The sequence below is a fragment of the Geotrypetes seraphini genome, chromosome 11 (genome assembly GCF_902459505.1).
Source record: "Geotrypetes seraphini chromosome 11, aGeoSer1.1, whole genome shotgun sequence".
In the NCBI taxonomy this organism is placed as follows: domain Eukaryota; kingdom Metazoa; phylum Chordata; class Amphibia; order Gymnophiona; family Dermophiidae; genus Geotrypetes; species Geotrypetes seraphini.
In genome coordinates this window covers 54,360,393-54,385,968 of record NC_047094.1, presented here as the reverse complement: position 1 = coordinate 54,385,968, position 25,576 = coordinate 54,360,393, and the positions used below count along the sequence as shown (strand labels likewise).

At 52.1% G+C, this 25,576-nt stretch overlaps 1 protein-coding gene across 3 annotated transcripts in view; it reads right to left on the bottom strand.

The window, feature by feature from the left end:
- The window catches only part of CCNF (cyclin F), a 218,704-nt gene that overhangs the window by 175,502 nt on the left and 17,626 nt on the right, over window positions 1–25,576 (bottom strand). For all 3 annotated transcript variants that reach the window (XM_033914689.1, XM_033914691.1, XM_033914692.1), the window contains exons 3-4: window positions 24,041–24,147; window positions 16,024–16,091 (exon numbers count right to left, since the gene is read on the bottom strand). In XM_033914689.1, the coding sequence (XP_033770580.1) occupies window positions 16,024–16,091; window positions 24,041–24,147 (175 nt within the window). The remainder of the gene's footprint in view (window positions 1–16,023; window positions 16,092–24,040; window positions 24,148–25,576) is intronic.

The window sequence follows — 25,576 nt, the reverse complement described above, 5'->3', positions numbered from 1 at the left end:
GGAGGAAAGCAACAGAAGCTGCCATCGCCCGGACCTTATGTCCCGTGACTCGACCATGGAGCGTGAGACCAGCCTGAGCGTAGCAAAAAGAAATACAAGCAGCTAGCCAGTTGGACAAGGTGCGCTTGGAAATAGGATGTCCTAGCCGATTAGGATCAAAGAACAAAAATAATTGAGGAACCTTCCGATGAGACTTGGTCCGTTGGAGATAAAAAGCCAACGCCCTCTTACAGTCCAGCGTGTGAAGCGCCGCCTCTCCAGGATGAGAGTGGGGCTTCGGAAAGAACACCGGAAGAACAATAGATTGATTGAGGTGGAAATCAGACACAACCTTAGGTAGAAATTTAGGATGGGTGCGAAGAACCACCTTGTCATGATGGAATACAGTAAAGGGCGGGTCCGCAACCAAAGCCTATAGCTCACTAATCCGACGAGCAGACGTGAGCGCAAGTAAAAAGACCACCTTCCAAGTGAGAAACTTAAGAAGAGACTTGTCAATCGGCTCAAAAGGAGGTTTCATCAGTTGAGCCAAGACCACATTAAGATCCCAAACTACAGGAGGAGGTTTCAGAGGAGGATTAATATTAACTAAACCCCTCATGAAACGAACCACCAGAGGATGAAGAGAGAGAGAACGTCCCTCTAGATGCCAATGGAAAGCAGCAATAGCACTAAGATGTACCCGGATGGAAGTTGTCTTCAGCCCAGACTCTGACAAATGCAACAAATATTCCAGAACCGAGGACACCGGAACCAAACTTGGATCCAGATGGTGCGAGGTACACCAGGATGAAAATCTGGTCCACTTCTGAGAATAACAAAGCCGAGTCGAGGCCTTGCGCGAGGCTTCCAACACCTCCCTGACCGCCGAAGTCAGGGGGAAAGGAACCAAGCCGTCAGATGTAATGACTGAAGATTGGGATGCAACAGCGAACCCCGACTCTGAGACAGCAGAGAGGGAAACACAGGCAGAAGTAGAGGCTCCCTGACACTGAGTTGAAGGAGCAGGGAGAACCAGTGCTGACGAGGCCAACGAGGCGCAATGAGAATCATAGTGGCTCCGGATGACTTGAGGTGAACCAACGTCCTCAAGATCAGAGGAAAAGGAGGAAACGCATAAAGGAATCTCCCTCCCCAGTCGAGAAGGAAGGCATCTGCCTCGAGACGGTCCTGGGAGTAAATTCGTGAACAATAAAGGGGCAGTTTGTGAGTCTCCGGGGAGGCAAACAGATCCACCTGAGGCGTCCCCCAGCGGTCGAAGACCTCGCGCAGAACTCGGGAGTTTAGCAACCACTCGTGCGGCTGGAGAAGACGACTGAGTTTGTCGGCCAGACAATTCTTCTCTCCCTGAATGTAAACCGCCCGCAGGAAGATGTTCTGGGAGGTCGCCCATTCCCAAAGGCGCAAGGCTTCCCGGCACAGGGACCAGGAGCCCATTCCCCCTTGCTTGTTTACATAATACATTGCCACTTGGTTGTCCGTCCGTACCAGGACCACCTGATTTCGCAGCAGATGACCGAACGCTCGAGCTGCCAGAAAAATGGCCCGAAGCTCCAACACATTGATGTGACAAAGACGGTCCTCCGCCGACCATAGCGCTTGAGTCCGCAGACCGTCGAGGTGAGCCCCCCACGCGTACTCCGAAGAGTCCGTGGTCAGGACCTTGCGATGTGGAGGGACGAGAAAGAGCAAACCCCCGGAAAGATTGGAAGAGCTGGTCCACCAACGGAGCGATCGTCTCAAGGAAGGAGTGACCGTTACAGGAAGGGAGAGCGGGTCTCGATCCTGACGCCACTGGGAGGCTAAGGTCCACTGAGGAAGTCTCAGATACAATCTGGCAAACGGCATGACATGAACTGTCGAAGCCATGTGGCCGAGTAGAATCATCAGCTTGTGCGCAGAGACGGAGCGCTGCAGCGAAATCTGACGGGCCAGACGAAGCAGAGCCTCCAGTCTCGACGAGGGAAGGAACGCACGAAGGCGAACCGTGTCCAGCACGGCCCCGATAAACTGAAGGGATTGAGCCAGGCACAACTGCGATTTGGGAAAATTTACCTCGAACCCCAGACGTTGAAGGAAAATGATAGTCTGTCGGGTCGCTGAGATAACCCCCTCCCGGGATGAATCCTTGATCAGCCAATCGTCCAGGTAGGGGAAGACCTGCAGCCCCTGAGATCTTAGGGCAGCCGCGACCACCACCATACACTTCATAAAGACCCGAGGAGACGAGGCCAGCCCGAAGGGAAGGACGCGATATTGGAGGTGCAACTCCCCCACCTGGAACCGTAAGAACTGGCGGAAGGCGGGATGCACCGGAACATGCGTATATGCTTCCTTTAGGTCCAGGGAGCACATCCAGTCCCCCGAGTCCAGCAGAGGGTACAGGACTGGAAGGGATAACATACGGAACTTCTCCCGGACAAGGAACTTGTTGAGCCTCCAGAGGTCCAGAATGGGGCGTAAGTCCCCTGTCTTCTTCGGGACCAAAAAGTAACGGGAGTAAAACACCCGTCCCCTTTGGTTCGGGGGCACCGGCTCCACCGCCCGAAGGCCCAACAAAGACCTGGCCTCCGACAGGAGAAGAGGAAGCTGGTCTCGACAGCAAAGAGAAGCCCCCGGCGGATGTTCCGGTGGCGTGGCTAAGAAGTTCAGCGAGTAGCCCTCGGAGATGATCCGGAGCACCCAAGCGTCTGACGTGATCTCGGCCCAGGCTGGAAGAAAGGCCTGCAATCTGCCCCCGATAGGAAGGGGGTCCTTTGACAGTGCGGAGGGGGCCCGCCCCCAACCGCGCATCACGTCAAAAAGACGGAGCGGGTTTAGACGCTCCTTGCGCCAGAGGCTTTGGTTGGGACGCTCTGCCCTGCTGCTGGGGACGCCGGGGCGGAGGCCTGTAGAAGGCAGGCGTCGACTTCTGCGGGTACCGCCGCGGAGGAGGTCTAAACGGCTTCTGCGGCGGAGCCCGGGGTTTAGGACGGACCAATGAGGCAATAGAACGCTCGTGTTCCGACAAACGCTTGGTCGCCGCCTCCAAGGATTCATCAAACAGCTCTGAGCCAACACATGGAAGATTGGCCAGACGCTCTTGCAAGTTTGGGTCCATATCCAGGGTACGGAGCCATGCCAGGCGGCGCATCGCCACCGTGAAGGCGGACACACGAGAGGCGAGCTCAAATGCGTCATACACAGCATGGAAGAGGTAGAGACGCAGCTGAGACAAATTGGACATAAAGGCCACAAAATCCTCTTTATGGGAATCTGGCATGACTCCATGATACCTCGGCAACGACTTCACCATCTGTCTCAAATAAGACGAGAAGGTGAATGCGTAATTCAGGACCCTGGTCGCCATCAAAGAGTTGGAATAGAGGCGACGACCAAACTTGTCCAAGGTCCGTCCCTCCCGTCCGGGGGGAACCGCCGCAGAGACCCTGGAAGGCTGCGACTTCTTCAGAGCTGACTCCACCAGTAGGGACTGGTGGGACAGCTGTGCCTTATCAATGCCCTTGCACGGACAGTGCGATACTTGGACTCCATCTTAGAAGGCACCGCTGTGACCGTAAGAGGGGAGTCAAGGTTCCTCAAAAAGGTCTGGGTAAGCACCTTATTGAGAGGGAGCCAAGGCGTCTCTCTGGGGGGAGAGGGCAAATCCTGCTCCTCCAAAAACTCCTTGGTGTACTTCGATCCTGCGCCCAGTTCAAGGTCCAAAGCCCTGCCCATATCAAGAACGAATCTAGAGAAAGAGGAGGGCTTCGAAGGCGGAGAGGGAGATCGAGACGAGCGCATCGCCAAGAAGGAAGGAGAAGCCTCGCGTGAGTATCGAGGTTCCTTCCCCGTGCCAGACCCCAAGCCGCACCGAGTGATCTGGATGGGGTCGGGGACCGCCCATGCCCCGAGGAACCCCTTCGGGAAGTCCCCGGGGTATGGGGCACCGAGGCACGCCCCTTCCGTCTTGGCGAAGAGTTCCTCGAGCACTCAACCTCTGAAGAACGGAAAAGCCTCGGGCTATTGAGGCGCAGTTCGGAGACCCGCAGGGTCTCCGCCCCGGTCGGCGAGGAGCGACTGCGACGTCGAGGAGAGGCCCGTTGGCGTTTGGGCTTCCTCGACCGACGCTTCGCTTGAGGCCGACCCGAGGGCGAGGAACCCCGGGAGGACCTCGACGAGGACGAAGAGATCCTCCGAACTCGCCGCACCTTGTCCCGAAGCCGCACACTCCGCTCAGGCTGGTCCACCGAGGTCGAGGGCAAGGTCGGGACCGAGGCCGAAACCCCCCCCCCCGGGCCCGAAGTCGAGGGCACCGAGACTGGGGTCACCGACGCCGGGGCAGCCGAGGCCGAAGCCTGCTGAAGGTGCGCGAGGGCCCCGGACAGCTCCGAGGCGATGAGAGCCCGGAGCAAGTCCTGGAAGACGGGAACCCCCATCATAGTCGGCAGATCCGGGGCCGTCGGGTGCTCCCTCGAGGGCGACCTCGGTACCGAGTATTCCCGTGGGGCACCCGACTTCGGCGCGGGGCCGAGGACGACCCACCCGCCCCCGCCGAGGAACTCGAGGATGGCTTCTTCGAGGCTGAAACTGAAGAAGGAAGTGAGGACTTACCCTTCGCCGACTTCGGGGTCGAAGACACCGGCTTCGACGCCGCGGGCTCCCGGGGCGAGGACGAAGGAGTCGAGGCCGAGGTCAAGGCCGGGGCCGAAGCCGAGGCCGACGTCGAGGCCTTCCCCGCCGCGGGGTCAACGGCAAAGAGCTCCGCCATACGAGCCCGACAGCGGCGGAGAGCTCTCTGCTGAAAAGTAGAGCACCGGGAACAGGCGTCGGTGGGGTGCTCAGGGCCCAGGCAACGCAAGCACCAACGGTGGGGATCGGTGATCGAAAGGAGCCGATCGCACCGGGTGCACTTTTTAAAGCCCGTCACAGGACGGGACATGGGCCCAAAAACCGGCCGAGAACAAGCGAGGTCCCGCGGCCGCGGCTACCGGGAGCCCCCGGAGCCGAACGGAAAAGTTTTTTTTTTGTTTTTTTTTGACGAAAACTGAAGGAAATAAAAAGAACAACAAAGAAAAACACAGCGACCGAGTCGAAAAAAGGTTACAGCCGCGGTGACAGAAGGCAAATACTAAGAGCACAATTTCCACAGGGCTTCTGGCTCCGCGGAAGAGAATGAACTGAGGACCACGAGGTAGGGATGCGCCCTCTAGTGGGCAAGAAGGCATGCACATGTGTGGTGCAGTTTAGCAAACTTGAAACTTCAATCAAGTTTGCTTGAAAAGCTGTCTGCGCTGGAGCTCCATAGATGACGTCACCCACATGTGAGAATATCATGCCTGCTTATCCTGGGATAAGGGAGCATAGGTAGGAACAGAGGCTCCCTGACATGCTGGAGGAGCAGGGAGAACCACAGCTGCCAGGGCCACAGAGGAGCCATCAAGATCATGGTGGCGCAGACCGACAGGAGGTGTATCAAAGACCTGAGAATCAGAGTAAAGGGAGGGAACACATAGAGGAACCTGCCCATCCAATCGAGAAGGAAAGCATCCACCTCGATGCGAACCCGGGAGAACATCCTCGAGCAATATCGAGGCAACCAGTGAGTGAGGGGCAAAGCGAACAGAACTACCTGTGGGGTTCCCCACCAAACAACCACATGCCGCAGAGTCTGAGAATGGAGCGACCATTCATGCGGCCGAAAAGGGCGACTCAACGTGTCCACCAGACAATGCTGCTCGCCCCGGAAATACACCGCCCAAAGAAAGAAGTTATGGTGTAACTCCCCCTCCAATGACGAAGGGCTTCCCTGCAAAGTAACAGGGAACCTGTACACCCTGGCTTGGTCACAGAATACATCGCCACCGGGATGTCGGGACGCACCAGGACCCCGAAATCCAGCAACCAATAACGAAAATCCACCACGGCATTGTAAATGGCCCGGAGCTTCAGCAGATTGATGCGGCTGCGACGGTCCGCACCCGATCAAAGACCCCGAGTCCGAAGGCCATTGTGTTGCGCCCTTAAGCCGATGCCGAGGAGTCCATCAGCAGAACCTTCTGATGCGGGGATACGAAGAGGTGGCCCACCAACGAAACCAGCGCACCACAAAAGCGCTGGGAAGCGGGATCCCGATCCTGCCATCACTGAGATGCCCGGGTCCAGCGGGGAACACGAAGAGGAAACCAGGCGAACATCGGGACATGAACCGTGGAGACCCATGATCCCAAAGCATCAGCATCAGCTCGGCCGAGGCCGAAGACCGCTGAGACACCAGCTGACTCAGGCGCAGACAGGCGGCCTGCCGAGGCAGAGGCAGAAAAGACTGGAGGCGGACCGAGGACAAAGGGGCCATCGTCCGGTATAAACAAACAAGGCCCTCCCCCTGAAGCCGAGACAAGAAGGAGCGCAGACAAACTGGGTCCAGGTCCGCCCCGATGGACTCCCGAGACTGGGGCGGACAGAGTCTGAACCGCTCCCAGACTAGAAACTAGTTTAGGTCACGAAGGGCCAGGACCAGACGCAGATGGGAGGATGGGAACGCCCAACCGACAGAGGCGAGGCTATACTCCCAGTGCTTAGACACGGTGACACCCCTCCCGAAGGGAGGGGAGGAATCCCCAGAAAGAAAGCAGCCCGGAGGCTATGCGAGAATAGTCAAAAAGACGGCCAGGCGGCTGTACCATAACCCGGCGCTGCTGCAGCTATTGCGGCTGCTGCGAAGGAGGCCGAGATAACACAAGAAAGGTATCCGGAGGACCCCTCCGGAGAAGGAGTCCAAACCACCAAGGCAGAAGGGATTCAGCTGAAGGCGTCCCGACAGGCGAAGGACCAGTCGCGTTCTGAGAGGCGGTTAGTGGCCTCCGCAAGAGAGGCCTCAAGAAACGCAGTACTCACGCAAGTAAAAGTGGCGAGACGATCCTGGAGGTTCGGATCCTCAGCCACACTCTGCGCCAAGTGAGATGACGCATGGCGGGAGCAATAGAGCCGGAGCAGGGAGAGAGTCTCCTCCAGGAAACCAAACTCCGCACTACAAGAATCCGTCACGGCTGCCCGGAATGAACCGAAGAGAAAACGGGGAACCCTCTTGAATAGGAGCCGGAGACACCGAGGCACAGAGCCACAGACGAAGTCGAGGCACGAAGCCCCCGTCGAAACCGGGGCGCAAACCCGCGGTCGACGCCGAGGCCCAAAGCCTCAGCCGATGCCGAGGTATAAAGCCCCTAGCTACGTTGCGGCACCAAGCCACAGTCGACTTCGAGGCACAAGGCCACAGTCAACCAAAGGGCACAAAGCCCCAAGCGACGTCAAGTCATAAAGCTCCAGTCAACGGCGAGGCACGAAGCCTCGGTCGACGACGAGGCACAGAGCTCCAGCCGACGATGAGGCCCCCAGCCTCAGTCGACGTCGAAGCACAAGCATCAGGCGACGCGGAGCACACGGCTCAGCCGACGTCGAAGGTACAAAACATCCGTCGATGTCGAGACACCAAGCCCCAGTCGACGTCGAGGCAGAAAGTCGAAGCACAGAGCCTCAGTCGAGGCCGAGGCACAAAGCCTCAGTCGAGGCCGAGGCACAAAGCCTCAGTCGAGGCCGAGGCACAAAGCCTCAGTCGAGGCCGAGGCACAAAACCTCAGGGACGTCGAGGCACGAAGCCCTAGGAGACATCAAGGCACGAAGCCTCAGTCGACGTACGAAGCCTCAGTCTACATCGAGGCACGAAGCCCCAGTCGACGTCGAGGCACGAAGCCCCAGTCGACGTCGAGGCACGAAGCCCCAGTCGACGTCGAGGCACGAAGCCCCAGTCGACGTCGAGGCACGAAGCCCCAGTCGACGTCGAGGCACGAAGCCCCAGTCGACGTCGAGGCACGAAGCCCCAGTCGACGTCGAGGCACGAAGCCCCAGTCGACGTCGAGGCACGAAGCCCCAGTCGACGTCGAGGCACGAAGCCCCAGTCGACGTCGAGGCACGAAGCCCCAGTCGACGTCGAGGCACGAAGCCCCAGTCGACGTCGAGGCACGAAGCCCCAGTCGACGTCGAGGCACACCGAAGTCCGTCGAGGTTCAGAAGTCGGCACTGTACCAATGAAACTGGTATTAAAGGTGCAGCAGTACGCTCCATAAAGGGCAACCTCGAGATGAGTATTCCCATGAAAGGAGGCACGCATCGAAGGTCTCGTAGAGGTGGGCACGATTGCACTCGATGCCTGAGACTCAGCCGGTGGCGTTACCAAGGTAACGCACCTAGAAGAAAGAAAGAAAGAAAAAAAAAAAAACTTACCGGGGATCGAAGCTACTCAGTCCGATTCCAACGAAGGAAAAAGGGTCCCGGCCATTCTGCTCTCACGAGGTGAGCCCAGAGAGAGGCCAGGGAAGAAGAAAATACAGCTGCAGCAAAATGAGGCCTAGCAGCATGGCTGAGGCCCAAGAAGGGCCTGCAGATGGAACCAGCAGAAACACAATAAAAAGTCCTTTTTTTTTTTTTTTTGAAACAAAGAAAATACACGATCAATTAACAAGCGCACAGCAACTCCCTAACAAAATAAAGAAGCCGCGGTGCCAGAAAGGCACTTAGAAGAATGCAGAGAAGAGAGATAGGGCTTTCTGGCTCAGCGGAAAACTAAGAACTGAGGACCATGAGGAGGGTATGCGCCCTCTAGTGGATCAGGAAGGCACACACATGCGTGGTGCAGCACTAGCAAACTTGAAATCTTCAATCAAGTTTGCTTGAAAAGCTGTCCGCGTCGGGGCTCCGTGGATGACGTCACCCACATGTGAGAATATGCTGCCTGCTTGTCCTGGGATAATACAATGCTTGCTGAGCAAAAATATCCTTCCTTACTAACCTAGAGGAAACCTCATTATATTCACATTTTTTTTTTTAACAATATTTGAAATGCAGCCTGTTCCCACTTGTTAACCAATTGTAATTCTAAATTTTTAATCTCTTTTTCCAAGCTTACAAACTGCTTTCTTAACTGTTTCTTATTATATGCAGAATATGAAATAATTTGTCCTCTCATAGTTGCTTTGAAAGCATCCCACAAAATTTCAATTGATATTTCCTCTAAATCATTAAGTGTAAAATATTCCTTCATTTTGACCTGAAAATCTGTACAGAATTTAGAATCAGCAAGCAATGTATTATCAAACCTCCATACAGGTTTGGAATTATCTTGATCCACTAAATTCACCAGGCCACTCAACTCCACCCAAAGAGTGCAGCCCAACAGAAAACCAAGCAATCTAGGACCACGAATCATTGCTATAGCGCCACCAGACACCAGCAGCGTGGCCCCAAGGTGCAAAGAAGAGGAAAATAGACAAGCATATAATCCTCACCATACAGGGGCCCCGGGAGATAGGAGGACAGCTCTGAACCTCCTGCCGGACCAAAAACAGGGAGACCGCAGTATGCTATGAGAGAAGATCGCTGAAACAGTCTCCCAGCACGCCGTGGCATCCCCGCCAGTGTTGGAGCACAAGCGCGAGTCTCCAGCTAGCCGAAAGGCACCGGTGTCAAACATCGCGTCAACTCCAACACAGCCGCGGCACCTGCTGTGGAAATGGCAGCCTCAGGAAACAGGCCGCAAATGCGAGGACTCTCCCGCCCACGCCTGAAAACAAACTCGTGCGTGGGAAGGCACCAGCCCATCCACAGTGCCCAAATACATATCTGGAGCCCACCATACCAAAATAAAACAAAGTTTAGCGTTAGAGAAATAAATAATCCATTTGGGGACCCATGCGACCGCACCGCCGCAGGTTCCACAGACTTTCAAAACATAATACTAACAACCAAACCCGCAGATCAAAGACAACTGCAAAACTAAACTCACAGCTCCAACACCACAAGAAAGGATATAGCCCGCAGTCGTAATGTAAAGAAGACATACTCACAACCAGGCTGACAGGGTTGGTAGATGCCGTGAGACACTGGTTGAGCACCACTGACAGGGCACCATCATACATAGCGAATATGGTCTCTTTTTTTTTTTTTTTTTTAAGGGAAAGAAGAAAAAATAGAGACCTAGCTAGACCCTCTATCACTGGAGGGAGGGTGAGGCAGGGACCTGGGGGAGCCCAGGTGTAACCCCTAAAGCCGGCACCGTTCAGTCAGACACCCCTATCTCACTGAAGAGAAAACCTCAACAGGAGAAATATCAATGTTGTTCAACTGAAGAGAAACCTCAACAGGGGAAAATAAAGTTCCAGTCACAACCAAAATCCAGGAGCTAGTTGAATAGCGACTATCACTTGCTGGGAGATAGAGAATACTGACGATACAGGAGGAGTGCCAGCCAATAGGACCACCTGTCAATCAGTTCTCTATCTCCACCTGCTGGTAGATGTGTGCTATCCCATTGGTCTCTGGATTCATCTGCTGCTGTTGCTAAGGAAAGATGATTATAGAAGGTATAAACCTAATCATCCATTCTGTAACATCCCTTCTGGATTCCATACACTAGGTGATGTACCAAAGCCACATTAGCTAAGGAAGGACAGAAGAGCTTGCCCTCAAACCCAAGGTCCCGAAATTAGCATCAGAGCATGCTATCAAAACCACTCAGTAAAACTGGGAAAAAGTATGAAGAGAGGACCAAGTAGCTGTCCTGCAAATTAAATCAGGACGAATCATGTGAGATTCTATCCACGACTACAGCCACACTTCTCGTCGAATGTGTTTTAAGTGAGATCGGCTGCTGTTTGCCGCAAGCAATGTAAGCTGCAGAAATGGCCATTCGAATTCCTTGAGCAATCAAGGACTTGGATGCCGGCCTACCACGGTGAGGCGCAGCAGTTAGGAAAAAAAAAAAGGTATCAGACAGCCTGAACTTATGAGTCCTTTCCAAATAATGGAACAAGACCCTTCGGACATCCAATTTGCATAAGATCTGATCTTTGCATTCCTCCCCTGTTGGATAAAACGCAGGCAATCTAACCGACAGCCTAACCTCCTGGTTGACATGGAAAGCCTAGACCACCTTCAGCAAGAAAAAAGGTACAGTACAGCGGAAAATACCCACATCCGTAATACGGAGAAAGGATTCCCTGAATGAAAGAGAATTAAACTCAAAAATGCACGCTGCTGAGACTATGGAGAACAGAAAAAACTGTCTTGAAGAGAATCATCCTTCAAAGGTTCAAACGGGACCTCTCCAAGGCCCTACAAAACAAGGTTAAGATTCCATGATGTGAAAGGATGACAAGGGAGGATGCAGACAAAGCGCCCCTTTATAAACCTGGTCGCATCTGGATGAGCAGTAAGCGAACTAGCTCCTCTGTGCGCTCAAAAACATGAAAAGCCTACAACCTGACTTTCAGAGAGGCCACTGCCAGACTTTTGTCTAAACCATGGGTGGGCAAACTTTTTGACTCGTGGACCACAATGGGTTCGTAAATTTGACAGAGGGGCCGGTCTCATTTCATCCCTGCGAGCTCAGTTCCCTTCAGCATCTTCTCCCTCCAGCAGCTTCTCCCCCCTCTCTCTCTTCCCCAGTTCCCTTCAGCAGCGTCTTCTCCCCTCTCTCTCACCCAGTTCCCTTCAGCAGCGTCTTCTCCCCTCTCTCTCTCTTCCCCAGTTCCCTTCAGCAGCCTCTTCCCCCCTCTCCCTTCAGCAGCCTCTTCCCCCCTCTCCCTTCAGCAGCCTCTTCCCCCCTCTCCCTTCAGCAGCCTCTTCCCCCCCTCTCCCTTCAGCAGCCTCTTCCCCCCCTCTCCCTTCAGCAGCCTCTTCCCCCCCTCTCCCTTCAGCAGCCTCTTCCCCCCCTCTCCCTTCAGCAGCCTCTTCCCCCCTCTCCCTTCAGCAGCCTCTTCCCCCCCTCTCTCTGCCCTAGTTCCCTTCAGCAGCGTCTTCTTTCCTGTCTCTTCCCCAGTTCCCTTCCTCATCCTTCGCACATTCCAGAAGCCCCCACCCGCTGCAGCACTGTGCAGAAGAGTCAGGAAACAGCTCCGCTAAAATACTGCAGGTCGCGCCTGCCACAAACACTACGTCCACTCAGGCGCAAGGCCTCCTCTCGGCCATTTGCGACGCACGACTGTGCCACCCGCCAAACTGCGCCACCCGGAGGTCAATAGCAACGCTTGCGCTGCTTAAACACCCCAGTCGCCCCACCCCCCTGTGCGAGGCCGGTTGCAGGTTTTGGGATGCATTGTTACCATTGCCACCGAACTCCTCCATCTGCTTGAAGGTAAGACGGGGAGGGGGGCAGGTCCACAGGGCTCTAGAAATTGCGTGGAGCAGGCTTGGTGCGTGAAGGCACTTTAATGTTTGTTAAGTGAAAGCCCAGCTGTGGAGAAGGGCCGGATGGTCGGCGAGTCACTTTAAAAAACTAAATGGGCCGGATATGGCTTGCGGATGTAGTTTGCCCATGTCTGGTCTAAACCCTCCTGAAGGAAATCCAAGACCACCGAAATGGGAGCCTTCCCAGGCTCTTCCTGATCCTTAGTGCACCACTGAATGAAGCCTTCTAGGCTTTGGCATAAGAAGCCATAGTATGAGGTTGCTTCAAGCGCAAGAGAGTCGAGAAAAATGCTTCCGAATAACTGCGCTTCATCAGGGCTGAGTGCTCAAGAGTCATGTCATAAGACTAAAACGCCCTGGGTTCACCAAGTGCAACAGTCCCTGACAGATGATGCATTACATTTTTAGACTGCAAATCCTCTCAGATCACAAAAATAAGAAACTGGGCAACCCCAGCAACCTACAGAGTAATCATAAATACTGTTTAATTTCCTAAAAACCTCACAAATAAAATTGGCTTTAATAGCTTTCTGAAATTTATATACAAACATGACTGCACAAACAGAATATGTAACTCTCTATCTCGGCTAGCAGCCTGATAGGCAAACAAACGCTGTATCAATGATGAGGGAGCTGGAGCTTCTTGTCCCACTGCAGACATACGAGATCTGCATACCACAGGCGGTGAGGCCAATCCAGAGCCACCAGAAACACCAGGCTGGGATGAGTCGCTATCCAGAGGATGACCCAACCAACTAGAGGCTACAGAGAGAACATCTTATAAGAACTTGTGAGTCAGCTAGGGCCAAACCAAGACTTCCAGCCCTAGTTTCCTTGCTGTTCGTCAACCGAAAAAGCACCCAGCCTTCGAGATCTCTGTTGAAGCCAACAAGATCCTCTGGGGCTAACCCCAGCTCTTGCAAGATCAGATAGAACGCCTCCTGCAAGAGGGACCATACCCCTGAGTTCAGGAACCTTCAGCTGAGGAAGTCTGCCTGAACATCGTCAACTTTGGCCCCATGTGCCCAAAGTTGCTCACTGACAGCTAGGAAAGACAGAAGATGTGCTTCCGCCCAGTGGAATGCTGACTATGTTTCTGGCTCGAGAGAAAGCACTAGAGCTCCTTCATGATGTATATATGCCACCACTGTGGTGTCAAAGAAACTTGTACTGTTGGTCTTTCTGAAGGGACTGGAGAGCGAGTAGCGCCAGCCAAATTTCCTGAAGCTCCAGATCAGTCAACCAATGTTGCAGACCAGGAGTCCACTGCCCCTGAATAGATCGAACCCCGCAGTGAGCCCGCAACCCAACAGACTAGCATCCATCCTAAGAGTCAACCAACTGAAAATATGAAGAAGCCAGCCCAGTCTCCTCTGAAGCCACCAGCCCAAGTTGCTGCTAGCTGGTTCTGACCAGGGGAGTGGCATCTGAAGTGGAAAAACTCTGCAGAGATCATTCAAAATAGGAGGGACTCCTGTCAAGGGCGCATGGGCGCCATGGCCCAGGGGATTGCCTCCAAGAAGGCTGTCCAAAACCCCAGAATCTGCAGATAACACCAGACAGAGCTGGTCAGGTCCAGGAGAAGTCTGATTTGTTGCCAAAGACTCAATCTACTTGCCTTGAGAAGAAATACATGACCCTGTCTGGAGATGAAGAGAAACCCCCAAAACTCCAGGTACTGGGAGGATGCCAAGCGTCTCTTCCTGAACATGCCAATGCCTGCAGAAGAGATACTACTGTTGCCACTGCACTTACATACACCCGAGATGGAGCCTGGATCACCAGCTGTCCCATGAAGGGGACTGGGAACTCCTGCTGGCGGAAAGCTGCCACAACTACCATCACTGACGAAAGTATGGGAGCCCTCATGAGGCCAAAGGGCAGAGCTGCGAACTGGAAATCCTGTTGCAGATTGAAATATGGAGGTAAGCTTCTGTGAGATCCATGGACACTAGAAACTCCTTTGGAGAAACAGCAGCTATCACCATGTACTCCATTATACATTTGGAAAAAAGGGAATTTGCAAGAAGTGGGTGACCAAATGTAGATCCAAAAGGATCTCCAATCTGTTGAGCCTTTCTGGCACGAGGAAGTATAAGGAGTATCGCCTAAGTCCCCATTTGTGTTCTGAAACAGGTTCCAGCATCCCGATGACTAAGAGGCGTTGCAGAGTATCACAGTTCCTGGACTCTGTAGCAATCTGCCAGTGTCCAGAAAACAAGCTGGAGGCAGGCAAAGGAGGGCTAACAAGTGTCCAATGAAAGTCCAGTCCACTCCTAACAAACTGAAAAGACAGCCATCGAGATTAGGAAGCCACCCTCAACCCCTGGCATCATTGGCGCTTTTTTTTGTTGTTAAGGAGCAACCACCACACAGTAACCTGAGGACGCCAGGAATTGAACTGTTGTAATGCAGGCATAGCCCTGTGTATCCCCAACATCTGTAGGAGGAATGAAGAGAACTACGACCCCCTCCCAATGTCCAGTGAAACTTGTTCACAGGAAACCAGCGTTTGGCAATATCTGAGTAGAGGTCATCTAGACCTATACCAACAAAAATTGGGCCCTTTAAAAGACATCCACTGAAGGAGATTCTTGAGGAAGCATCCTCATCCAAAGATAGACCCAGAGTCTAGCGCTCAGACACTGCACCAGCAGAGAATGTCCAAGAACTCAAATGAGATCATAAAGGGTGCCTGGCACCAAAGAGGTGTTGTGGAGGGAGTTGCACCAACTGCTTTATGCTAAGCTATCATATCACAATACCTGCCACCACATAGACCACACTGTTGTATTAGATATCAGCACTGGTCTGCTCACTGACAGCAATGGAAACTTTTATGCGGACCTTCTCTACGTTATGGACAAAGTTAGCAGACAATACTTTATAATTTTAGTTTCATAGACGTTTCATAGTTTTAAATTTGTTCAGTTTGTCTATTATTTAGATATCATACCATTTTATCTGTTGATCCATATGTTGCTTTTACTCTTTTCCGATTAGTTACTTCAAGATTCGAATAACTAGTTCCACATTTGCATATTTCATCAGCACTTCCTTTTTGGTATGTAACATACTTTAGATTTCTCATACACTTTTTGATTCTGCACATTTTTCTATCTTTCCTTACTGTATTCACATTTGCCTCATATGGTTAGATGCACCTTATATTGTCCAAAACATATTCTTTACCGACAAGGACACTACAACACTCCAAATCTTATGTACACACCTTTTAACAGAGCAATCCTCACATGATCATCTGTCTCAACATCACACTTTATTGCATGGGTAGCTTCACCTTTATTTTTCTCAACACATGTTTTCAATTTATCAAGGATACTGTGACACACAGATCCATGCCCCTTTTTTCACAAAAATCTTTCACATCTGCAATCATATGATATGGAATAATCTGCTTCACTATCACATTCAATATCACATCTCCATTCATGTATCTACAAAATTAAATATACTTATTTTTACAACATATTGTCTTGTATCAACCTCTTAGGACCCTTGACAGGAAGACTTGTTTGCCAAAACATGGCCCGTGTTGTGTCAGTTGAATCTCAATATAATCAATGTGGACAAGTTTTTAACATCATTTGAATATTTTTGCAAGAAATAATTGGAAAAGTCAAGAACATTGTAGTTTCCAGAGTCCTTTTCTGTTTAGATCAAAAATAAGTTACATTGCAAGGGAAGCTTTTACAGCTCTACTGTAACCAGTACTAACAGATTCATGGGTTCATATACACTAGAAATTAAGTGCAAATGCTCTCTCCCAACTCTGCTACTTACAGCCTTCGTTGTAGAGGTAAGCAATCCCAAGCTTCACAGCAGCTTCAAAATTACCACATTCAGCAGCCCTAAAAAAAAAACAAAAAAAATCTTTAAAATATTCCCTTTTCTACAAGGGAACATTTTTGCTTAATACATGATATACTGAATACATGCTATTTATGAGGTTTTGCTCGCAGTGCTATCAGAATAAAGCTCTCTACAGTTACACTTAGCACAACGATTAACACTTAAGAGGCCTACAGCAGTGCTGTCTATTGCCAAAGTACCAGTATCAGATCAGGTTCTATCCCTCAGGTTACTGTAGCTTGGAATGCTGCAACTAGTCAGTGTATACAGCTTCTGGCATGGAAGGTAGTATTCACCACCTATTAGCCAGGCTTACACTACAAGATACAGAGCATACTGGTTGACCAGGAGAAAGTGCAACCAATAAATAGCACAGAGTTCATCTTGGTACTCTATCCCTACCTGCTGGTAGATGAACATAATCCACTAGTCTCTGGATTCATCTGTTGCAGGTACTAAGGAAGGAACTTGTTTCATTTTGTGACTATGTCATGTGGCTACAAATAGCACAGTTACTTACCGTAACAGGTGTTATCCAGGGACAGCAGGCATATATTCTCACATGTGGGTGACGTCATCTACGGAGTCCCAGCGCAGACAGCTTTTCAAGCAAACTTGATTGAAGTTTCAAGTTTGCACACTGCACCACGCATGTGCTAGCCTTCCTGCCCACTAGAGGGCGCATCCCCACCTCGTGGTCCTCAGTTCCATATCCAGCAAAGAAGCCATCCCCGGGGAGGAGGGCGGGTTGTGAGAATATATGCCTGCTGTCCCTGGATAACACCTGTTACGGTAAATAACTGTGCTTTATCCCAGGACAAGCAGGCATGATATTCTCACATGTGGGTGACCTCCAAGCCAACCAAAAAAGGGCAGGTGGGAGGATGGCAATTCAGGAAAACAGGTTACGTAACACCGACTGGCCAAACCAGCCGTCGCTTCTGGACAAAGTGTCCAGACAGTAGTGGGAGGTGAACGTATGAACCGAAGACCAAGTGGCAGCTTTACATATGTCCTCCATAGGAGTGGAACGGAGGAAAGCAACCGAAGCTGCCATCGCTCGGACCTTATGCCCCGTGACTCGACCCGAGAGCGGGAGACCAGCCTGAGCATAGCAAAAAGAAATACAAGCAGCTAACCAGTTGGACAAGGTGCGCTTGGAAACAGGATGTCCCAACCGATTAGGATCAAAGGACAAAAATAATTGAGGAACCTTCCGATGAGACTTGGTACGTTGGAGATAAAAGGCCAACTCCCTCTTACAGTCAAGCGTGTGAAGCGCCGCCTCACCAGGATGAGAGTGGGGCTTCGGGAAGAATACCGGAAGAACAATGGACTGATTGAGGTGGAAATCAGACACAACTTTAGGCAAAAATTTAGGATGGGTGCGAAGAACCACCTTGTCATGATGAAACACAGTAAAAGGAGGATCCGCAAGCAAAGCCTGCAGCTCGCTAATCCGACGAGCGGATGTGAGCGCAATCAAAAAGACCACTTTCCAAGTGAGAAACTTAAGATGAGATTTGTCGATAGGCTCAAAAGGAGGCTTCATCAGTTGAGCTAAGACCACATTAAGATCCCAAACTACAGGAGGAGGTTTCAGAGGAGGATGGACATTCACGAGACCCCTCATGAAACGAGTAACCAGAGGATGAAGAGAGAGAGATCGACCCTCAAGATGCCGATGGAACGCCGCAATGGCACTGAGATGCACCCGAATGGAAGTCGTCTTCAGTCCAGACTTCGACAGATGCAACAAATATTCCAGCACCGAAGACACGGGAACTGAACTCGGGTCCAGATGGTTCGAGGAACACCAGGATGAAAATCTGGTCCACTTCTGGGAATAACAAAGTCGAGTCGAGGCCTTGCGCGAGGCCTCCAAAATCTCCCTCACCGACTGAGAAACAGGAACCGAAGTCAAGGGGAAAGGAACCAAGCGGTCAGATGTAACGACTGAAGATTTGGATGTAATAGCGAACCCCGACTCTGAGACAGCAGAGAGGGAAAGACAGGCAGAAGCAGAGGTTCCCTGACACTGAGTTGAAGTAGCAGGGAGAACCAGTGCTGTCTGGGCCAACGAGGCGCAATGAGAATCATAGTGGCTCCGGTCGATTTGAGATGTACCAGCGTTCTCAAGATCAGAGGAAAAGGAGGGAACGCATAAAGGAACCTCCCCCCCCAGTCGAGAAGAAAGGCATCGGCCTCGAGACGGTCCCGGGAGTACATCCGAGAACAGTAGAGGGGTAGTTTGTGAGTCTCCGGGGAGGCAAACAGATCCACCTGAGGAGTCCCCCAGCGGTCGAAGACCTCGCGTAGAACCCTGGAGTTCAGCGACCACTCGTGTGGCTGGAGAAGACGACTGAGTTTGTCCGCCAGACAGTTCCTCTCTCCCTGAATGTAAACCGCACGCAGGAATATGTTCTGGGAGACTGCCCATTCACAAAGTCGCAGGGCTTCCTGGCACAGAGGCCAAGAGCCCGTCCCCCCTTGCTTGTTGACATAATACATGGCCACCTGGTTGTCCGTCCGTACGAGCACTACTTGATCGTGCAGCAGGTGGCAGAAAGCTCGAGCCGCCAGAAAAATGGCACGAAGCTCCAACACATTGATGTGACAAAGACGGTCCTCCGCCGACCATAGACCCTGAGTCCGCAGACCGTCGAGATGAGCCCCCCACGCGTACTCCGAGGAGTCCGTGGTCAGGACTTTGCGAAACGGAGGAACGAGAAACAGCAAACCCCCTGAAAGACTGGAAGAGTTGGTCCACCAACGGAGCGAGCTTCTCAAAGAAGGAGTCACTGTGATCGGACAAGAGACTGGGTCGCGATCCTGCCGCCATTGAGAGGCTAGAGTCCACTGAGGAAGCCTCAGATGCAAGAGGGCGAAGGGAGTGACGTGGATTGTCGATGCCATGTGGCCCAGAAGGATCATCATACGCTGAGCCGACACCACAGATTGCTTCAAAACTTGGCGACCTAACCGAAGCAAGGCCTCCCGCCGAGGAGGGGGGAGGAAAGAGCGGAGGCGAACCGTGTCCAGCACGGCTCCTATAAACTGGAGAGAGTGAGCCGGGCACAACTGAGACTTGGGAAAGTTCAGTTCGAACCCTAGACGATGAAGTAAGAAGATAGTCTGTTGGGTCGCTAAGATAACTCCCTCCTTGGTCGGGGCCTTGATAAGCCAATCGTCCAGGTAGGGAAAGACCTGTAGCCCGCGCGAGCGCAGGGCCGCCGCGACCACCACCATACACTTTGTGAATACCCGAGGGGATGACGCCAAACCAAAGGGAAGGACCCGATACTGCAGGTGTAAATCTCCCACTTGGAATCGTAAGAACTTGCGGAAAGCGGGATGCACCGGAACATGGGTATATGCTTCCTTCAAGTCCAGGGAGCACATCCAATCCCCTTCCTCCAACAGGGGGTACAAAACCGGAAGCGATAACATACGGAACTTCTCCCGGACCAGGAACTTGTTGAGCTTCCGGAGGTCCAAAATGGGGCGCAAATCCCCGGTCTTTTTCGGGACCAAAAAGTAACGGGAGTAAAACCCCCGACCCCGCTGGTCGAGAGGGACAGGCTCGACAGCCCGTAGGCTCAACAAGGCCCTGGCCTCGACCAGGAGAAGGGCCAACTGGCTCCGATTGGCCGGGCAAGCGCTGGGTGGCAGGTCTGGAGGCAGCGCTAAGAAGTTGAGCGAATAGTCCTCGGAGACGGTCCGGAGCACCCATGCGTCGGATGTAATCTCGGTCCATGCCCCGTAAAAGGACCTGAGTTGACCCCCGATGGGGAGGGGGTCCAGCGATACTGCGGAGGGGGCCCGCCCCCAACCGCAGACCCCGTCAAAAGGACGGCGCAGGCTTGGACGCTCCCTGCGCTGGGGGTTTTGATGGACCTCCCCTACCCTGCTGGGATGGGCGTCGGGGCGGAGGTCTCGAGAAAGCCGGCGTAGATTTCTGCGGGTATCTTCTCGGGGGCTGCCGAAAAGGTTTTTGCGGCGGGGCCTTAGGTTTCGGGCGGACCAGGGAAGCCAGAGAACGCTCCTGCTCCGACAGACGTTTGGTCGCCGCCTCCAAGGAGTCGTCAAACAACTCAGAACCCACGCAGGGCAAATTCACCAAACGCTCCTGCAGGTTGGGGTCCATCTCGAGGGTACGGAGCCACGCCAGCCGGCGCATAGCCACCGCACAGGCTGATACCCTCGAGGCGAGTTCAAAGGCGTCGTACACAGCATGGAATAGGTACAAGCGTAGTTGAGAGAGATTTGACATAAAGGTGGCGAACTGCTCCCTATGGGAATCAGGAATGACTTCCCGAAAACTCGGAAGGTCCTTCACCATTGTACGCAAGTAGGAAGAATATGAAAATGCGTAATTCAAGACCCTCGTTGCCATAAGAGAGTTAGCGTAGAGGCGACGACCAAATTTGTCGAGGGTCCGTCCTTCCCTCCCCGGCGGGACCGCAGCAGACACCCTGGAAGGTTGCGTCCTCTTAAGCGCCGACTCCACCAAGAGCGATTGGTGGGAGAGTTGCGCCTTCTCGAACCCCTTAGGAGGGAGGGTCCGGTATTTCGACTCCATTTTGGACGGTACCACCGTGACCGTAAGAGGGGTCTCCAAATTTCTGAGGAGGGTCTGATGGAGGACCTTATTTAGTGGAAGGCGAGGGGATTCCCGAGGGGGAGCAGGAAGATCCTGCTCTTCCAAAAACTCTTTGGTATAATGGAAACCTGCCAATAAGTCCACGCCCAAAGCCCCTGCCATATCCTGCACAAACCTGGAGAATGACGAAGGTCTGGCAGGCGGAGAAGGAGACCAAGATCTCCCCGCCGAGCCGAAGGGGGAGGCCTCGGGGGAATACCTCGGCTCTCTACCCGACCCCGATCCTCACGAGGCACGCTCCCGGGACCCCGAGGGGGTCGGGGACCGGTCCTGCCTGAAGGAACCCTTGGGGGAACCCCCCGGGGTACGAGGTATCGAGGCCCGTCCCTTCCGCCCCGGCGAGGAGGCACGGGAACCCTCTCCGACAGGGGAGCGAAAAAGATTGGGGTTATCCAGGCGGAGCTCCGAGACTGGTAAGGGCTCGCCCCCGGGCGGCGACGAGCGACCGTGCCTCCGAGGCGAGGCCCGAGATCGCTTGGCCTTCCTCGGACGGCGCCTCGCCCGAGGCCTGCCCGAAGGCGAGGAGCCTCGGGAGGACCTCGAGGACGAGAGCCTCCGCACCCGGCGCATCTTGTCACGGGGCCGCACGCTACGCTCAGGCTGTCCCACCGATGCCGGGTCCGAGGGCAAAGCCGAGGTCGAGGTAGTACGAACCTCGGGAGCCGAAGCCCCCGTACCCGAGGCCGAGGTCGCCAACTGCGGGGCAGCCGAGACCGAAGCAGTCGAGGCCGAAGCCTGCTGCAGGTGCTCAATGGCCCCGGACAGCTCCGAGGCGATTAACGCCCGGAGCAAGTCCTGGAACGCCGGGATCGTCATCCCAGGCGGCAACACCTGTCGATGCTCCTCAGAGGGCGACCTCGGTCTCGAGTATTCCCTCGGGGCAATCGATTTGGACACCTTGGGCTGGGCGGAGGCAGACCCTCCCGCCGTCGAGGAGCCCGAGGATGGCTTCTTGGTTGATCCTGGAGCTGTGGAGGGAAGTGGAGACTTACCCGAGGCCGGCTTGGACGAGGCAACAGGCTTCGACGGGACCGAGGGTCGAGGCGAAGCCAAGGGGCCCGAGGCCGAGGTTGAGGCCGAGGTCAAGGCCGGGGCCGAAGCCGAGGCCGAACTCGAGGCCTTCCCAGTCGGGGACTCAACGGCGAAAAGTTCCGCCATGCGGGCCCTGCGGCGTTTGAGAGCCCTCTTTTGAAAGGTGGCACACCTGGCACAAGAGTCTGTCGGGTGCTGGGGCCCCAAGCACCGCAAACAGCACCGGTGAGGATCTGTAATCGATAGGAGTCGGTCACACCGACCGCACTTTTTAAATCCCGTCACAGGCCGGGACATGGGCCCAAAAAGCGGCCGGGAACAGACGAGGTCCCACGGCCGCGGCTACCGGGAGCCCCCAGAGCGACGGAAAAAATAAAACTTTTTTTTTTTTTTTTCCGACGACAACTGAACAATTAAATAAAAGAAACAAGGCAAAACGCAGCGACCGCGTCTAAATCAGGACACAGCCGCGGCGACAGAAGGCAAATTGAAGAGCACAATTTTCCACAGGGCTTCTGGCTCCGCGGATGAAATTGAACTGAGGACCACGAGGTGGGGATGCGCCCTCTAGTGGGCAGGAAGGCTAGCACATGCGTGGTGAAGTGTGCAAACTTGAAACTTCAATCAAGTTTGCTTGAAAAGCTGTCCGCGCTGGGGCTCCGTAGATGACGTCACCCACATGTGAGAATATCATGCCTGCTTGTCCTGGGATAACAATGGTATAGGGCAGTGGTCAGCAAACTGCGGCTCTTTAGCTACTTGAGTGTGGCTCGCCTAGAGCAGGGGTGCCCAACCTGCTTCCCTTCCCTTCTCCCTGCCCTCCCCAAGCCACCGCCATCCGGGAATAGGCCACCGCCAAGTTCTGAGCTCTCCCTGCTTCACTTCCCCGTGGGGCCGACCAACTCTCGCCACCCGACGTCAATTCTGACGTCGGAGAGGACGTTCTGGGCCAGCCAATCGCTGCCTGGGCGAGCGAGCAGGGTGTCAGTCGGGTTGACGTAGCCATTGTAGCACAAGCGGGCACGGGGTATGGCTCTCAAAAAAATCTTAATCATTGTACTGCTGATTTTGGTTCTTTTGACTAATGAGTTTGCTTACCACTGGTATATGGAAAAATGATGTAAGGAAGGGAAAAGGTAGTAGTGTGTGTATTTTTAAGTTACAAAAATGGGCCGATTTTTCAAATTAATCAAAAGCCTATACTGTAGTGTACAAGCCATCTAAGCCTTCAAGTGCTTCTGAAATGTTAAAATCTACTTTACACAAGTTTATTGCACAAAGGAATCGGATGGTAAACACCCCAGGGTACTGAAAACTGTCTCAGTCTGACCAACTTCCGAAATTCTGAGCATTATTTTGACATTGTAGCTGAAAAGAGCATTATTTTATTTTGCAAAGTGCCAATTTGCAGAATCATAATGCTAAGTTTTGACACTATCAGATCATTGATTGAACCATCAATGAAAAGTGTGGAATTTTCAAGTGTGGAATTGCAAGCTGTAATGAAGTTCCTATTACTACAGAAGAAAACTCCAAAGGAAATCCATAAATGTATGATGTAAACATTGAGTGACAAATGTCCATCATACTCCACAGTGAAATGGTGTGCAAACTTTCAGTGTTAGCGATTGAGATCGAAGATAAAGCAAGGTCTGGGAGGTCTCAAACAACATAAACTCCTGAAATTGTTGACCAGGTCCATGACCTGATTTTGAAAGATCAGCGAATATTGGCTAAAACAAAATTTGCAAGACACTTCCCTAGCCCAAAGGTTAGGGAGATGGACTGAAGAGGATCCAGGTTAGAATCCCATTGCAGTTCCTTGTGACCCTATGCAAGTTATCTAACCTTCCATTGCCCCAACTACAAAAGCAGATTCTGAGCTCACTAAGGAAATAAAAAGTACCTGTATATTATGTGCAAACCACCTGGGTTTTACCAAAGAAAGGCAGAATATCAAGAATCAAACAAAAACATTTACTGTACAGTGAAAACTGCTCAACTGATGCCTCATATACATGATACTCATATGAAAGTACAGTATATGATTAATAAGCAGAGGTAGCAGTCGTTATTAACAGCAAGAGTATAAGAACATCTTAACTAAAAGAGCTGATACCTCTGGTGAGGACTTTGAAAGCAGAAATACAAAATGAAAGTTTTTCATTCACAGATTAATGATGTAAAAATACGCTTCTTACTACAAGATGTAAAATTATATTCAATAAAATGCCTGCCTATCATAGCCATTACCTTTCAAAAAGACTTAAGTTGTCCAGAGAAGGCCAAGCATCTTGAAAACATGCACAGGCCCAAACACTAGTGTGATTATCTACAAGATATTTAAAGTGAGAGTGCACCTGGAAAATAAAAAGCATAATAGTTAGGACAAACCAGCTTACTTGGATGCAGGTCTACAAGACACATCAAAAATCTGAACTAGAAATGATTAAAACAGCTACATTTGTAAGGTTCGCATGCTTTACTAAAATGTCAATAAAACAGTATGTCAAAACACACAAGAGAAACATTCAATGACAGATGCTAATCTCAAAAGAAAACCATCATAGCAAAAGTAAGGGCCTAGACTTGAAAGTAAGTCTAGGCCCTATCAGAGATATGGTGACATTGATTGGCTTTAAAGCCAGATACAAACCATGGGGAAAGCCTGAGCAGTGCACAAAAAACAATACTTAAGACTGTTCTACAGAACTTCAGCAAACATCCTCAAGTTTTATCATTACACTACTAGTTTCATTACAGTTTGGTAGAGGAAGGGATTGATGTAGTCACTACCATGCTCTAGTTCAGATGTCAGCAACCTGTGGCTCATGAGCCACATGAGTCTCTGACCATAAGGCTGTGGCTCTTCTCTTGCTTCAACAGGTTAGTGGCAGCGATTCTTACTGTTGCCTGCCACATCTTGCCCTGTGTCAGAACTTCCCGTTTCTGCCCAAATGGGATGCGACAGAGGCAGGCTTCTGGATTAGTGGCAGACAACTGTAGGAATTGTTGCTGATCAATTGAAGCAAGAAAAAGTATAATATTTGCAAGTGGGGTTGGGGGGAAGGAGCTATGTTGCAGAAGGGATGAAAGCAGTGAAGGAGAGATGGTGCATGGGGAGAGGGAGATATGGACATAGGGATGGAGGGAAGGGACATATGGTATATGGGAAGAGGGGGAGAAATAAGAACATAACTGCCATCTCCGGATCAGACCTTAGGTCCATAAAGTCCGGTGACCCACTCACGTGGAGGCCCATCAAGGTGTAACCTGGCGAAAACTTAGTCACCCGTATCCTTCTATGCATCTTTCGAGGAGATGTGCATCTAACTTGCCCTTAAATCCTAGAATGGTGGGTTCCACAGCAATCTCCACCGGGAGAGCATTCCAGGTGTCCACCACTCGCTGTGTGAAGTAGAACTTCCTGGCATTGGTCCTGGACTTGTCCCCCCTCAGCTTCAGTCCATGACCTCTTGTCCTAGTCACATTTTACATCGTAAATAGCTTTTTATCCTGTTCTATCTTGTCGATTCGTTTTATCATTTTAAAAGTCTCAATCAAATCCCCTCGCAGTCTCCTCTTCTCAAGGGAAAACAGTCCCAGTTTTCTAAGTCGTTCTTTGTAGTTCAAGTTCTCCATACCTTTTACTAGCTTCGTTGCTGCCTCTGCATCCTCTCCAGCAGTTTTATATCCTTCTTTAAGTAGGGAGACCAGTGTTGGACACAGTATTCCAAGTGTGGTCTGACCACACTTGCTCTATAAAGCTGCATTATGACCCTCTCCGAT